The 16,988-nt window shown below is 38.9% G+C and overlaps 1 protein-coding gene across 1 annotated transcript in view; it reads left to right on the top strand.

The window, feature by feature from the left end:
* Positions 1–575: 575 nt before the first annotated feature.
* The window catches only part of MPP5 (membrane protein, palmitoylated 5 (MAGUK p55 subfamily member 5)), a 26,654-nt gene continuing 10,241 nt past the window's right edge, over positions 576–16,988 (top strand). Inside the window, exons 1-5 of the mRNA XM_009083497.1 lie at positions 576–1,090; positions 8,404–8,612; positions 14,182–14,259; positions 14,968–15,114; positions 15,754–15,915. Of these exons, the coding sequence (XP_009081745.1) occupies positions 724–1,090; positions 8,404–8,612; positions 14,182–14,259; positions 14,968–15,114; positions 15,754–15,915 (963 nt within the window). The 5' untranslated portion in view covers positions 576–723. The remainder of the gene's footprint in view (positions 1,091–8,403; positions 8,613–14,181; positions 14,260–14,967; positions 15,115–15,753; positions 15,916–16,988) is intronic.

Below are 16,988 nucleotides of genomic sequence, written 5' to 3'. Positions count from 1 at the left end.
AACCCTTATCCTAGGACTTTATCTCTGCTTGGAATTGTGTAAGTGCAGCTCCAGACTGCTTTAGGTAGTATCTTTTGGAAGAGCTCTGTGCCAGACCTGTCAGAGCCTGGGAAGCAATGTATGCATATAAATGCCTCAATTTACATACAATACATGCAAACAGCTTTACTTGTGTTTAGCATACTAAGCTTACTATGAATATGTTGTTTGTAACAAGTTTTGCATATTTAGTACTTATAGGATTGTAAGCATGGTTTGTGTTGAAATTTTTAGGAATGAAAGAATAAATTAAAGCAGTGGAAACTCTCAGAAAAGTTCCAATTTGCAGTTGTGTTAATTGCAAAATCGCCACTGCTTTGCCTGGGAAATGTGATTTAACATTAGTTTGGTGCTCCTTTTCCAACATTGGCACTTGAAGTTTACTGAAATAGGTTAAACAGGTGAGAGTTCCATAGTTCTTAGTAGGTGAAGAAGTGCCATGTAACTGGGGGGGAAAAGTTCCATTGTGCTGATGCCTGGGGACCTTGGGTGTTTTCTTATTAATTAATTATTTTTTTTGTTTAATATCTTTCATTAGATTTTCCTCCTGGACGTTTCTTCAGTGTCTTGTGATGGAAGGGAAATACTTTTGAAGTTATAATGGATTTCATACAATATCATAACAAAAACTGGCCGAGTAGTAGCATTTCTGTCTGAAGAGCACGGGCATAAGTACAAATAATCATGACAACTTCTCATATGAATGGACATATCACAGAAGATTCTGACAATGAAGCAAAAAACGTGGATCTTGCATCTCCTGAGGAACCTCAGAAGCACAGAGAAATGGCTGTTGACTGCCCTGGGGATTTGGGCTCCAGGATGATGCCCATGCGACGGAGCACTCAACTGGAGCGAATCCGTCAGCAACAGGAAGACATAAGGCGCAGGCGAGAAGAAGAGGGAAAGAAACAGGAACTGGACCTTACAGCTTCCATGAGACTAAAAAAGCTAGCACAAATTCCTCCTAAAACTGGAATAGATAATCCAATATTTGACACAGAAGAAGGAATTGTTTTGGAGAGTCCTCATTACACTGTGAAGACACTAGGTGGGTAAAATGCAATGAATGAGCTAATGGAGTAAATATTTAGTTGATACTAATGCTCTTTTAGGCCACTGAAAACCTAATTTAGCTAATTTCCCCCCTACAGATTTAAAGTCTTCTGGTCCTTTGGATTTGTGGTGGTTTGGGTTTTTTTATTTAGTCAAACATCAGGCTGTGTGTCTCAGCAAACGGCTTTTCAAAACTCATCCATTTGGGGAACAGTTAAAATACCCTGTAGATAACTAATGAATTCAGTGGATGTCTCTGTCCTCTTAAGGCTGGGGAAAACCATGCAAATAATACCCAATTTTAAGATGTTTGATAAACCACAGACCAGAATAAGCAATGAATAAACACAGATTGTCACAGAAAATAAAAATGCAAGGCTTTTCAGTACTTTAGAGAAAACATGTTGGTGTTTTTTTCTTATTCTGACTGTTTTATGTTATCAATGGCCACCTAATATAAATGTCATACCAGTACTTCTCTAAAAGTACTGGTGTTGGTAAGGAAAATCAACATACTTTGGCCCTTAGTCATTGATGAAAATGTAATGTTAATAATTTTTGAAGGAACAAGTTCTGAAACTTTGCATTTCATAGCTGTCATTGTTTTAGCTATGCCTGCGTAGAAGAAGTTTCTAGCCTTTCTTCCTCAGATGTAAGTATCTATCTAACTAAAATGTGGTGTGTCACTGGAGTGGAAAAGAGGCATTGGGAATTTGTAGATGTCCAGTTCAAATTTCCAAATCTATAGCTCTTCAGAGATTGAGACTTATTTAAAATGGTGCTGGTGTTTTGGGCTGCACTGAAGATTTCCTGCTCTTTTTTTCCTGTTAGCTGGTAGTTGAGAACACAGGGTGAAAAATAGCTATTAAACTGCTAATTTATTCTATTTTAATTCATCTTTAGTATTTGTGTGCCCAAGCAACAGTTCTGCTAAAGGCACATGTCTGCTCCATAACCTCTGGTAATCCTTATTGCACAAATCCCTCTTTAGGAAAATGTAGATTGAAAGGGTCATCGGGAAGTCATCCTGTTCAGCCTCCTGTGGAAAGCAGGGTCAGTTACAAACAAGGCAGGTGTACCTTGTTTTAGTGCATGGCTGGTCAGCTTCAGTCTGAGAGATCTCTTTGTAGGAAGCAGGTTCTGTAGTTAACTTTATGAAGTGTTCAGTATTTGATTGTGAAATTCTTTTCTTGGAGGGAGCACAAAGCAGAAGATTCAAAGATGGATGTCAAACAGTAGAAGTGACTTCAATTGGGACTTGCCTAGGCAGAGTGGCTAAAAGCTTTGAGGACTGACTACTGGAGGAATTGGAAACTGGAACTACAGGAGGGAGGAAAGAATGACTTGGAATTAGAAATCTGGGAATAGGTTTCGTCCCACAGACTGAAAGCTTGGAGGGGGAGCTAGGTGGAAACCAGTGGGCAGGAGAGCTAGCTATGAAAGCTGGAAGGGGTGAGAAATGAGTAAAGTGCATGTGTCTGACATGCTTGAGAACCAGTAAGAAGCTGGAGTAGAATGAAGATGTTTGAACAGGAGAGATAATAGTGAAGAAATTACTGGGATGACTAAAGGCTGGTTTTGCAATCTCTCAGTGAGGTGTTACGAAGGGCACAGGCTGTGGGGAAAGCTGAGGAATTGTCAGAGACAGACAGTATTTGTGAAAAGCTGGAAGGAGGAAACCAGTTTTGGCTTAGCGTGAGTAGAAGGGGGAAGTTGGTGTGAATGGAAACTAGGATTCTGTGAATACTTGATGTAAGAAGGAAAATGCCAAACACGAGACAGAATAATATAGAGGTGTGTATGTGGAAAGGGGTAAATTAAGAAAGGGCAATATATGGTAGAAGATGCACCTTGCAGGAAAATGGCTGGGTGATTTTTGTCCCCAAGAACAAACTCTGCTTTTGTAATTGAAGTTTGGGTCTTGGCATTGTTTGGATCAGGTAGACTTAAGATTTAAGAAGAGAAGATTTATAGTTTAGCACCCTATGAGTCAGCAGTGTGCCCTTGTGGCAAGCCCAGTGGTATCCTGAGGTGCATTGGGAAGATCATTGCCAGCAGGTAGAAGGAGGTGATCCTGCCCCTCTTCTCAGCTCTCGTGAGGCCACACCTGGAGTGCTGTGTCCAGTTCTGGGCTCTTCAGTGTGAGAGAGACATGAAGCTCCTGGAGTGGGTCCAGCAAAGGGCTCCAGTGAAAATGATTAAGGGTCTGGAACATCTCTCTTGGGAGGAAAGGCTGAAGGAGGTGGGCTTTTACAGTCTTGAGAAGGGACAACTGAGAGACAACCTCATCAATCTCTGTAAGTATCTGAAGGGAGAGTCTGAAGAGGATGGAGCCAGGCTCTACTCGTGGTGCCAAGCAGTAGGACAAGAGGCAATGGGCAGAAACTGATGCACAGGGAGTTCCACGTAAATATGAGGAAGAACTTCTTCACTGTGTGAGTCACTGCACACTGGAACAGATTGCCCGGAGAGCTGTGGAGTCTTCCTCACTGGAGATATTTAAGAACCATCTGGACACAGTCCTGTGCAATGTCCTCTAGGATGATCCTGCTTGAGCAGGGAAGTTGGACCAGATGAACCACAGTGGTCTCTTCTAACCTGACCCATTCCGTAATTAAGAGTGGCACTTTTGACTACACTCAGCTGAGATGTTGAGTTGTTGCAAATGTGTAAAAGAATAGTTCTAAATGAAAAACTGTGGTCTTTTAACCTATACAGTCCCTAAAGAATCTGTTCAGTCATTGGTGCTGTCAAAAACTGAGTTATAATTTTAAATTCAGCAAAGTGTTTCTGCAGTAGCTTTTCCTCTTCCAAAATTTTCCTCCACTATTAAGCATGTCCTTTTTCCAGTTTCTGGATTAATCACTCTAACATCTGACACTGGTGCTGAATTTCAAAAGAAGAGTGCCTTTTTTTTGTTGTTCTGAAAGGTGTCTGTTTGATTAGTGTCAGGTCTAGGGATGTTGCCTTTTGAGTATATATTTATATACACACATACACTTACAGAATAATAGAGTTTCATAGAGTGCATTTGGGTCTGTTATTGTTAATGCTTTTGCTTTTTAATTAACTCCCTGAATTAGGGAAGCCAGATTTTGTAAAAAATTTGCATATACAACTTTTTGGTCCTCAAGAAACTCGCTAGCCTATTACTTTGCTCAAAAATAGCTGCTGTTACATGAAATTTTTCAGTTTGTCTCTTTGGTTATACTGAATTTCTGGTCTGCACTGCTCCTGACTCTCCCTCTTTCCAAAAACACTTTCACTGTCCAGGTTAGAGTCCTTAATCTTACACAAATATCTGAGTGTAGTTATGAAAACCTAAATAAACCTGGGCAGGTGCCAGTGAATTACAGAGATATTGTACTACCTTTATTTGGTATTGTTTGAAGTACTGATTTGAATTTGGCTTTTGTGTATGTGTGTTAATCCATGGAGCTTCTCCTGAAGAAACATCTTTTAAGTAAGAATACTGACCTGTGTTGTCTGTATTTTTGGTTTTGAACATGTTTCATAAATGCCAGTGTCTAATTTGACACATCCTTGCCAAGTCTTTAATGTTTTCATCATGAAAAGAAAGCAGACTAGATCAAACAAATTGGATTTTATTTATAAAAATAAAACAGGACACTTAATCAAGAGAATTTTGCAGGGTGTGTTTGTTATCAAAACAGTGTATGATTTAGACAGCTGTCTCAATGGAAATCACTTTCTCTGCACCTGGAACATGTCGTGTAAGTACTGAACTGGCTTTTTCACAGCAGTATGCTTCTGTAAAATGCAGAGCTTTTTGTTTGCTACAGTTCATTCAGCTAACTTAATTAATTTAGTTAAATGAGTAACTGACACTTCATGAAAGTAAACCTTTTCTGACTGCACTGAAGTTTATTTTTTAGGGGAAAAGCTGCCCAGTTTTTGCTTCTATACCTTGGCCAAAACTTATCTATAGATATGTTATAAATAAACTTTCAGAAATAGTTTTGGAGAAAACAATACCTTTCTTAACCCTGTGATTCAAGTTATATGTGGAGCATTAAAGTGCTGGTGCAGCACATAGAGCACTCTACAGATCAGGAGAAAGTCTTGAGAATGAAGACACTGGTGCTGAGCTGTAATAAATCCTAACTTCTTAAGCTTGCTGTTCTTATCTTTTTGATTAAGGTGATAAACAGCATCTATTTTCTTCATTTTCTGATCTCACATGTGAAGCTGTGACCACAGGTCCTCCCCTGCAGTTGCATACTTTTGCCCTGGCAGTCTCTTGATTAATTTTCTATCGCACAGTGCTCAGTCGCATTCCAGACAGTTCATAGGCTAATGGCAGAAGGGTTGCAACACTGCCTGTGAAAGAGGACTTTACAGAAAAAAGTGTTTGATTACTCATTGATCTGCGATTAAAAAATGGACTTGTTCTGCCAAAGAACCCTGACTTTCCTGTGAGTAAATGCACATGTTAGTCTTTACTGAACTATTTTCCTCAAGACAACACTTTCAATAGGAGATCTCTAGATTTGTTACTTGGCTTTTTCTTTTAATTGTTGTTCTTTAAAAAAGACCAAAGCCAAACAAACCAAACCCTGCATGAGAATATAATCTGTGATTTTGAATTTAGAAGCAGGAACCTAGAAAGAATTAGTCATGCATAGAGCCAGATTTGTTTGTGGGTTAGTGTGTATGGGTTTTTATTAAGTGACTAGGAAATGGATTGCTGTCATCTGGGGAATATTTAATTTCACTCCCTTCAAGCATGATTTCTCTTTTAAAACTGTCCTGAAGGGGCTGTTTGTTTGCTGTTTCACGGTGGAGGGAAATCACTTGGTATAAGAATCTGGCATCCAGCTGATTAAAACAGTGTAGAAGGGAAATGTACACAGAGGAGAGTACTGTGGGAGTTGTAAGAAAGGACCACACAGAAGGAACTAGCAAAGTGTTGAAAAGAGAATATGTAGAGGTATCTAGGACCAGGACATCTTAGGCATTTTACTCTCTATCTATATCCATCTTCCTATATGAATTTGTATCTTATATGCAACATGTATTAGAAAGAATTGTCTGTGTATATATATATGTGTGTATATTAGAATTCTTAGATATATAAGGGAGGAGAGACAATTCAGAAATAATGGAGTAAAATAATGCGTACGAAGAGTTAGAAGTGAGATTCTTCTCTAACATCTCACTGCTTTTTGAATCCAGTAACAGTAACAAATATCAGATGTTTCTTTAGGTCTCTTACAAAAATCAGGTATGTTTCTTTAGCTGAGCAGGTATCAGTAGGAACTATACAATAGCATCTCTTTTACACACTTCTCTTTTCCTTAATGCTTGAACATAGTGCACTTCCTCGGACCTGGGAGAATGAGTCGCAGAGGTACTTCAGTTCTCTACATACCCTACTAGATGAGAATTTTGCCAGCTGACAATGTCCTAGTTAGCAAATACTCTTGCTTGTAGTGTGTTCTTCAGCCTTCTCTTCAAATGGCATTTCTTCCCATGTGATTGGCAGTATGTTGTGTATACAGTTTCCTAGTGAGACATTGGCTACCTTAATTAGTGTTGCGAGCTGTGACTGGATTTCACCAGTGGAATATCCTGCACAGCCAGTATCTGAATTTTCCATGTGGTTTTTGTCCTACTGCCCTTTGTTTCCTTGGTGGTTACAGGAAGAAGCCCTTGACCTTTGATGGGTAGGATGTTTTCAGCAAGTGTGGAATGGTTTTGAAGAACTTTTTTATTACTATTAGCCTGCAGACAGTAAAGTACAAGAATAGTAGCTCTGCCTTTTTTGTTTCCTTTTATAATACAGAAGATTAACTTCCAAACTCAGAATTGAAAACATATATGTAGGTATGGTTTGTCCCAAATTAAAACTGTTAAACTTGTTTGAAATGCATATATATATTTTTATTAGGCTTTATGGCTTTCACGTGCCCTTTGGGCAACCATTTTTCATCTTGTGCTCAAAACTTTTAGGTCTAGACTTATATTCAGTGTGCTGATGCATTTGAGGTTAAGAATATGCAAAGGCAGCTTCTTGACAGAATGTATTCATGTCAGTGATCAGTATCTCCTGTGATTTTTCATGTAAAAAATGCAACTTAGCTGATGCCTTGATAGCATTCCTAATTATATTAGCTCATAGTGAACCAATGAATGTTGCTGAGACATAAAAATACTTCTCAAAACTAGTGTTTTGATGGCAGTAAGGGAGATGGACCTCAGTATCAACTGGCAGTGTTAAAAATTGGGATTTCCTTTGTTGTTAATTTTTTTAAAATACCAGGATTCAAAGTTCTAGCTTACTTGAATTTATTAAAATATCAGATAGCTGACCAGCCTCATGTGGCTGAACTGATTTTTTTCAGATAATGTATGAAAACATGTACATTATTTCAGACTCAAAAACAACCACTGGCCGTTTTTTTTGTCTGCTTGAGGATTTCTTACTGGGTTTGATTCATGTGCTTTGTTTTAGGTCGTTTCTCAGGCACTTGAGAAGTGACATACTTTGCAGAAATGTGCATTAGTTTTAAAAAAAATAGATTTGTTGGCAATATTTAAAAAGCGTCAGATCAGTTCTTGAAACTCAACAATGTAGTACAGGTATATTCTGCAGACATGTAGAAACTGATTATTAAAATATTAAAATGTATTTATTTATTGAAATTTTATTTTATTGCCTAAGCAGAACTTCCACTCTCGTGGGTAAAAGATGTGGACTTTCAGAACTTAGACGTTCATAGATGATGTTTTTTTCAGTCTTACCTTTTTATTTCGAGCATGATTTTATGTTTATAAATTGCATGTAGTTTGCTTATCAAACACTCATTCTATAAGTAAGCATTGTTTTGTTGAGGTACATACATATCTGCCATGTGTGACAGATATACAGGGAAAGGTGGATCAGAGTAACTGAATATTCAGCGCATCAAGATTAGTTTAGCAAAGGAGTTATTTTCATGTTGTGAAGTGATTTCTCTTTCACATTCGGCTATGCATGAGCTGCAATTACAAGATCTTCCACATATCAACGATTTCTTTCAGGGAAGAACTGCTCCTGCAGTAGGAATTTAAATTTATGCTGTGTATCAGCTTTTTTATCTCTCCTCTTACTGACTTCTTTTGTGTTTTGATGCACATTTTGCTTCAAAGAGAGTGAATAATGGATAGCCACTAAACTTGCATCTGTCACTGCTACTTTTATAAAAAACAGCAAAAAACTTCTGGTAAAAATCTTGATATAAAAGTTGCTTAATTATGGATCTCATTAACTCGTATCTTATTTGTATTTGGTTATTTCTTACCTAGAAGTGGAAGAACTGTTAACTTCTCTTAAGCACATCCAGCACGTTTTGGTAGACCCTCAGAGCCAAGAGGATATCTCGCTCATTTTGCAGCTTGTTCAAAACTGTGATTTCCAGAACGCGTTCAAGATACACAATGCAGTCACGGTGCACATGAACAGAGCCAGCCCTCCCTACCCTCTCCTCGCCAACGCACAGGAGCTGGCACAGGAGGTATGTACAGTATGTATCTCTGATATGTGTGGAGCCTGTAATCACAGCTGCTGTTGAAATATGGACTTGTCAAGCTTGTATGAGTTAGTAGACATTGAATATGAATGGGGTTATACTAGGCACTGAGTGCTCTATCCGGTTTTTCCAGATCTCCAAACAGTAAACAGAAGAATATTTTGGGGATAAGGATCTCCTGTTTTAGCTTGGATAGATATGTAACAGAAAAGGTACTCTGTTTAAACATAGGAAAAGGGAGTGGCTGTGAAGATCTAACTCTCTTACCGTTGCTATTTTTTATATCAAGCATTCAGGAATTGAGTTACAATTCTGTCTTATTTTGACTTTCCTCTGAGCTGAGCCATGGTTCTTAGGTTGGGAGGCAGCTCTGAAAATACAGCCATGCTGGAAACAAACATTCTGCTTTAAAGTGAGGAACAGAGCCCTTAATACTGAATTTAAATGTTTTGCTTACTGCTGTGATGGTCAGATTACTCTTCATTTTTGTGTGACAGATGGCAGCTCTTTTATAAGATCTTTTAGAAATTGTTAAAATATTCTGAGGAGTCACTCAGGGTCTTTTGTCACAGTTTTCCAAGGCCTGGTACATGTATCTATTGCAGTGAAGTGTGGCTACATCTTAGACAGGTATGTGTTTGTTAACTCTGAAGGAGTAACCTGAATACCAGTATCAGTGCAAGCCTAGCACTGCAGTGTTGGCTAAGCTGGATCTGGAGGCTGAGTAAAGGCTCCAGCATTTAAGTGAACCAAACTTTCCTGTTCAAAACTGACTCGGGTACACTGGTTGGAGTATTTCAGTATGGCAACAGCAGGTTGTGGGTGTGGGTTGGGGTTTTGGTTTTTTTTTAATTGGGTTTATTTTAGTATCTGTTTTTCTTTCTGCCTGAAGCATTTTTTTTCAACAGCTTTTTCCACTCTCCTTCCTTTTCCTAGACTTTAACCTCGTAATCAAGGAAAACACCATTGTAGCAAGCTCGAAGTTCTTTTGCAGAAGAACTTTCTGATTCTTGAGGGACATCATTTAAATCCTATCTGAAGGTGCAGGTGCTGATTAAACTGCATCTTAGGATTTTCCTGCTTAGGTTTGTCAGTAAGACTGTGCCAAAAGCAGGTGGGAGTATTTTTACATATGAGCTTCCCTCTGGCTTATTCATCAGCCTGTAGGCTGCTTTGGAATCCTCACTAGGCTTCTTCAGTGTCTGTGAGTGTGAAGGAACTTTTTCATTTAACTTCTGTTGGTAAACTACTTCCCCAGACATCCACTTTACATAGAGCTAGTTTGGGATTTCATTCAGTTACAAGCCAGAGTTTTTTGAACCTCTTTTTGTAGCTTAAGATGTTACAGATTTATCTCTTAAGAAAGCTGTTTTTCTCCTTCATGAATATGATGCCCTTTTATTTGCTACTTAATAGAAGTTTCCAAGAAGAAAGTACACCTAGGGAAACTGTAGGTCTGTCTTCAAACTTTCATATTCCTCCCCATTTTTTACTATCCCTTACCTTCCCAACGCATTCTTCTCTTTTTTTCAGGTGATTTGGTAAACCCTAAAATCAGAAGGTGGTGCAAAGCCAGTTTGTGTCTCTTACCAGTCCATGGAGAAGGTTAAGGAAAAAGAAAATATTTCTTTAATCCAAGATTCTTAAAGCAACGCAATTTGCTCATCACCCACGAGACTATTACATAAAAGGCAAACATATCACTGCACTCATTTTGATTCTTCATCTCCCATCCCTGTCTTGTCCAGCCTTGAAATTCCTGAAAAGTCAATATATTGCATATGTCTGTTCCCATTTTCAGATGTAATCTGGTTTCTCGGTGATTCAGCTTCTCGTGTATTTAAGTGACTTGTATTTTGCAATATCTTAAATAACATCCTGAAATGACAGAGCCAGAAATTCAGGACAGATATTTCTGTGTCTGACAGAAGTGTCTTGAGAGGAACACTTTGAGGCCTCCATTCACATCATTCTGTACTTCCTTGTCTTGCCTGCATAGAAGATCTTATGTTCGTTTATCAGATCTTTTATTCATTCTTGAAAGGCTTCTGTATTTGATGTGGTGGCAGTATGGGGGGAAATTATTTCTGCTTTAGGAAAGTTGGTGGTGCTTTTGTTTTGTTTTGTTGCAGTTTGTTGTTGGTGTGGGTTTTTTTTAACCCAGACAATGTGTCTAACTTGCATGCCCAGGTTTTTTCTTGTACTCTGATTTTTGGTTTTCTTTTGCTTTTTCCATCCCAAAACATAGGCATGAGAAGCTCCCCCAGAAAGCAGTAGATTTACTTACTTAAGGATGTTTTTGAAAAGACAGTTGCAAAAGCCTGAATTTAAGATACCGATAACACCTTGATGATAAAAGCCACAAGACATTACAAGAAAGAGAGAAATAGCAGATACACACATAACATTAATTTTGATGGCAGGTAGTACTAGTGTGCATATTTTAGTGCACAGGTCATCAGCAACAGTGTGTAACTCTGAGACTGGTTTGGAGTGTGTGCCCTAATTTAATGTTACAGATATGTCTTGTTTGAGGCTTTATGGTGTGGAAGAGAATACCTCTTAACAGCAAAGAACAGTTTGTAATGCAATTTCATATTGCAACATGAAACATCCTCCCTTTAAAAAAAAAGTAAAATTTTATATTACTACACTGTACTTTATTTTCTAGGCCTCTTTAGGAAAGTCTTAAAATTAGTAGTACCCCTGTACAGTTAACTTTTCCTACCAGTCCTGATAAGCAGGCACCAACAGCTCAAGATTTTTCTTCCTTTTTCTTGCTTTTTAAGTAACTTTAATTGAATTTAAAAGGTGGAATGAAGCACTCGAGCTTAAGGAATTTATTTGAGGGAGCTTATCTTCATGAAATGTGGTGTACTCCAAGACTTAAATAAAAATAGCCAGTAAACATCAAGTGTAATTAAACTGATTTCAAATCCATTTAAACTTGACCAAAATGGGGCAAGGATTATGGGAACATGGTCTGAATCTTGACCTTGTAAGAATACTTGATGCAGTGTTCAAGACAGTTTGTGATTTTTGGCCTCTAACAGCACATACCAAATACCTTAAAGACATTCTTGCTATTAAATATGCTTAATAGGCTCAATTTATATAGGTTATGTTTCTAAATGTTTTGGACCTGCTGCTGTTTGCTTCTGCAAATTCAGGCAGTTAAACTAGATCAGCACTTTTGAGAGGGTGCACTGGAAGCTTCTAACTTCTGGGACAAGTGCACTAGAATGTGTATGTATGTTCCATCTGACAGTCCTGCTCACCTGAGAGTAAACAACGACAGGATTCTGCAGGTGCAGTTAAATTCTGGATGTTTAATATCACCCCAGTGCATGCCTCCACCATACATGCCTCCAAATTGTGGGTGTGTATAGTGAAACCAAGTTGATAGCACTCTGGGGGCTGCTTAAACTAAAGTTAACTAACAAAAACTAGTCTGAAGAGTTAAAAAAAATACAATTATTGCCACATACTCAGTGTGGATTGCCTATGCTGGATGTAGTGTGTTGCTTCTGGAATGCCAGGCTACTTCCAGTATCTTATTCTGATAAAGCTGTGGGATTCGTTACCATGAGCTCTAAGGGACTGGCATGCAGCAATACTGGTGTAATTAAGTAGTACATAGAGCAGCCTGAAGCTTTCCTAGTGCTTCATTAAATAAACAAATAAGAGATATACCTTCTTAAAGGAGAGGGGAGCTATGAAAGTTTTGTATAATCCAATTATTCAAAGCAGAAATTCAACTTGAATAAAGGATGTTCACTGCACACAGAGTAACTGGTTGGATCGGGTTGCTTTCTTTTCCCCTGTTAAATCCCCAACCTCTGGCCTGGCATTTGAAAGGTTGTCATGCTTGTAGGACTTCCAAGTTGCTTTCTGAGTAGGTTTTCCTGTAGAAAGGTCATAAAGCTTGGATAAATAAGGCTTTAAAGCTTCTTGTGGCTTCTTCAAGAAAGGAGTTCAAAGTCCCTTGAAAGTTAGAAATCTTAAATAAACCTCTGTGAGGGTCTTTCATATAGAAGAATCTTTTTCTTTCAGCATAGAGGAAAACTTGTTAGTGAAATATGTCTTTGATAGTGCTCTGTGTGCTACATGGCATCCTAAAATTAAGCCAGGCATAATAGCTTCCTGGGTAATTCAGAGGTGTGACTGAAGTCAGGCTTCTGGGAAGCTTAATTCTCTCTCTTCACTATGGTTTTAAAGAAAGCAGTTAAAAACATAAAAATTTGGTTTCTTTTTTGTCTGTTCTAAACTATACGGTTTGCTCACCATGAGGCATGTTCTAGGGATGTTGGAAGGAAAGCTTTTGGAGGTTGTGCCAGGTTTATTGCTAAGCATGGGAACATGTTCCCTGTGACACTTTGGTTGGCAGTGTGAGGATGTTGCTCCATGGGAACAGTTCATTTAGCAGTTTTGGCTAGAACTTAAAATTATCTGGACAGTTCTCAGTATTGTCATCTGGTTGCATCCAAGAGAGTTGTTGGCATTTCTGTAGATAATTGCACCTAGGATAGAGGCTTTTCAGACATTTAGATATTGTTATATCATACAAAAAACTTCAATTATTTTCTCTTTGAAACTTTTGGTTTCTGATTCTCTGTCAGATTATCTCATCTGTAAGAGTAAAAAGCTCTGGGCAAAATGCTTTCTGTCTCTGAAAGCTGCTGCTCTGATATGTATGATCTACTCTTGGTGTTTCTGGATTTATTTCTGCTATTGGACTTGTGTGCCTTTGGTTAGATTAAGTCAGAGGATAATGGCTATGGAAAGTATTTTCATCTTTGCATAAGAGGGACGTCCTGCTCCTGTGTTTTTTATAAGCATACCAGTATTTGCAAGAGATGATGGCAAGGCTTGTTTGGTAACTGTCTGAGGAGGAAACTGTTTTTGGCAGCTGAAGCTGCTTGAGCAAAAACTGTCATTGTGTTAATGTAGATTATTGTGTAATCAGCCAAAGAAAACAGGTTTTCAGGGACTTTTTGAAGTTTGACTTGTACACTTTGAGGCAGGAGCTTGAGGATGCACTGCAAAACCTGTCTCAAAATCTTTGGCCTTGCTGTTGGTGGAAATATTTTGCATAATAAGGAAAGGGAAGGCTAGCCATGGTAATAAGAAGTTGTTCCAGTTTAAAAGCTCAGCATATTCACATAATGCACTTCATTGTGGCTGATTTCACTAACATGAAATCACTAACTTTCACTAACTTTCTAGAGTTAAATTTTTTGTGTGTCTTTGTGGTACATGAGCTCATTGCCAGTCTGCAGTATTGACAAATGTGTGTGATGTACTGGGTACCAGCTTAGATTTGGCAGATAATTGCTAAGGCAAGATGTGCTGAATTAGTTCTGTGGTCTCACTGCATGTTCTCCTAACGTGTACCAGGTTCAGTTCAGTCAGCAGCCAGTGTAACAACTACATGGACGTACTTTACTTTGAGTAAAAGGAGTAATTGCAAGTAGGGGGTTGTGCTTGAGTAAGGGAGGGAGGATTGATAAATCACTGGATAGACTAAGAGTTTTACTACTTAATTTCGTTTTAGGTGCAGAGTGTTCTGAAACCCAGCCACCATAAGGATGGACAGGAGCTTAATGCCTTGCTGAATGCCCCTCACATGCAGGTGAAACAAAATGAAGATTCTAATCTGAAGAGTGTATTTCTTGATGTTTTCAGTATGACTTTTTTTTTTTTTTCAAATGTCTTGGGCTGACTGTGCAAGGAAGGATTTTGTTCCTCAACCCTCATTTTTCTAGGATGAGGAGTTTCCAATTTCCAGAAACTCATGGAAATTTCTGATGAAATGTAGTGTGTGATGGTGTTCAACCCTTGCTACAGTCTACCTGTATTCCAGGGTAATTTGCACATAAACAACATAGCAGTAGATCAGTGGGGATGGAGCAACAACACAGGAGCTGCTTTGCTTATGTATGTTTTTCCCTTTGACAGCTGTTTCATGTTTACAATAGGGTGCATAAAGGAAATTTTGTTCTGGGGTGGTGATGTAAAAGTAGTTTTCACTGCAAAACTTTTGATGTCTGAGTCTGCAGTCACATGCTTAGTGAACCAATGTCTGTTGTAGTATGGACAAGCTAGAAGTCACAGTTGTGTTCAGAATTGCTTTTTTACTATTTTCCAGTCTGAAAGTTTTGAAAAGCAGTAGGTGCTACATAGCTGTGATAAATGACTTTTTTTTTAATTGGTTGGGTCAGTTTGCAATATGCTGTTACCTGCAGAGACTATTGAAATTGCAGGATTTCATTGAACTCTGTTTTGTATACGTATCAAGCATGACATTTTCTGCAACTGAGCTGATTTTGTTTAACACTAGGCACTTCTCCTGGCTCATGATAAGGTTGCAGAACAAGAAATGCAACCAGAGCCTATGATGGATGAAAGAATTTATGAGAATGTTGGTGTGTATGGAGGGGAGACAGTTAAAATAGTTCGCATTGAGAAAGCTCGGGATATTCCATTGGTAAGTACTGGTGCTCACTCAGTTATATGTAAAGGAACTAAGCTTTTTTGTCCTTTGCAGATTGCTATGAAAGTTCTGGAATTTGAATGTCAAGGTAATGTTTAACTTGTAAACACACTCCCTCCAACATGAGAAACAGTCAAAGATAGTAAACTTGTGCTTAACTTCATTTAGTAGTAGCTGTACTACCATGCATCATCTGTACAACTTCTGTCAGCTTGGGATTGGACAGATCTCCTTGACAGAAGTCACTGTCCCAAGCTTGACCTCAGGGGAACTTAGAGCCTTGTGCCAGCTATGTGTGGGTTTTCTCTGGTTGGTTGGTTTCTGGTTTCGGTTGGTTGGGTTTTTAGCAATTATAATCTTCTATTTGCATCTTTGAAATAAGTGTTTCCTTAGGACTGTGTTTCTTAAAACATAATGAACCTTATGATGCAGAGCAATTAAATTCTTCAGTCTTTAGTGTAGCTAGAAGAAATTAAGTGGTGGTGTTTTTTAACTGGAACATTGGGTATATGCACCCGAGCTGTTTCTTGCATTCTCTTTCTACATAGTTTCTCCACTGGCTTGGAATATGTACAATAGGTGTCGTTGAGTTTCATATCTATGGTAATTTCAGAATGTGTTGCTGCCACACAGGGTGCCACTGTGCGCAATGAAATGGATTCCGTTATCATCAGCCGAATAGTGAAAGGAGGTGCTGCAGAGAAGAGTGGGCTCTTACACGAAGGGGACGAGGTTCTGGAGATCAATGGCATTGAGATTCGTGGAAAAGACGTTAATGAAGTGTTTGACTTGTTGGTGAGTTTCTGGAACACTTCTTGTTTTCCCTGCAATAAATACTCATTTCATAAGTCTGAAGCTTGTTTGCTGTGCTTGTGATTGCTACTCATATTTCGCCTTAGTTGCAAAGTATTTTCATTCTGAGAGCCGGTGTTGACATGTGGAGGAGCATTTCAAGTTTTCTTTCTGATGTGTAGGATGGTATTGATAAGTATAAATAAAGACAGTTATCTGCAAAAGTGAAGCCTTCAAACATGGAAGAGTCGAGCTATCATCTCGAGACTTACTTCTAGTGCTTTCTAAAACAAACTTTGCTTAGCTCTGAAAAGCCATGATTTTTCATCTGTGGTTGAGTCCACAACTAATAAAGTGTGGCTGTGTGATTGTGGTAGTGTGTGGCTGGGATGGACATAATTTTCTTCATAGCAGCTTGTGTGATGCTGTGTTATAGGCTGGTTTCAGCCTGAATGAGTTGATGCACCAGGGGTTTAGCTGTTGCTGAACACTGCTTACCCAGTGTCAAGGCCTTCTCTGGCTCTCACTCTGTGCCCTGCCTGCAAGGAGGTTGGGATGAGCAAGAGGTCAGGAGGGGACACAGCTGGGACAGCTGACCTGAATTGACCATAGTGCTGTATCTTACCACGTAACATCACACTGAGCGGTGAAAACTGGGTGCTGAGTGATTGCTGTTGCATCTCTCATTGAGTTCCCCTTCACTTATTAAACTGCTCTATTCTACACCCATGGGATGTTTTTTTTTTGCTTTTGGTCCTCCAAGTCTCTCCCCTGTCCTGCAGGGGAAGGGCAGTGACTTAGGTGCTTAAGTTTCTGACCAAACTTAACCCACCATGTACTGTATCACACAGGACTACGTGCTGAGTGATTGCTGTTGCATCTCTCATTGAGTTCCCCTTCACTTATTAAACTGCTCTATTCTACACCCATGGGATGTTTTTTTTTTGCTTTTGGTCCTCCAAGTCTCTCCCCTGTCCTGCAGGGGAAGGGCAGTGACTTAGGTGCTTAAGTTTCTGACCAAACTTAACCCACCATGTACTGTATCACACAGGACTACACACGTAACATCTTACTCT

This window comes from Acanthisitta chloris, unplaced genomic scaffold, assembly GCF_000695815.1.
Source record: "Acanthisitta chloris isolate BGI_N310 unplaced genomic scaffold, ASM69581v1 scaffold12101, whole genome shotgun sequence".
NCBI lineage: Eukaryota > Metazoa > Chordata > Aves > Passeriformes > Acanthisittidae > Acanthisitta > Acanthisitta chloris.
Note: the sequence above shows the minus strand (reverse complement) of the source record. Positions and strands in the feature narration are given on the sequence as shown.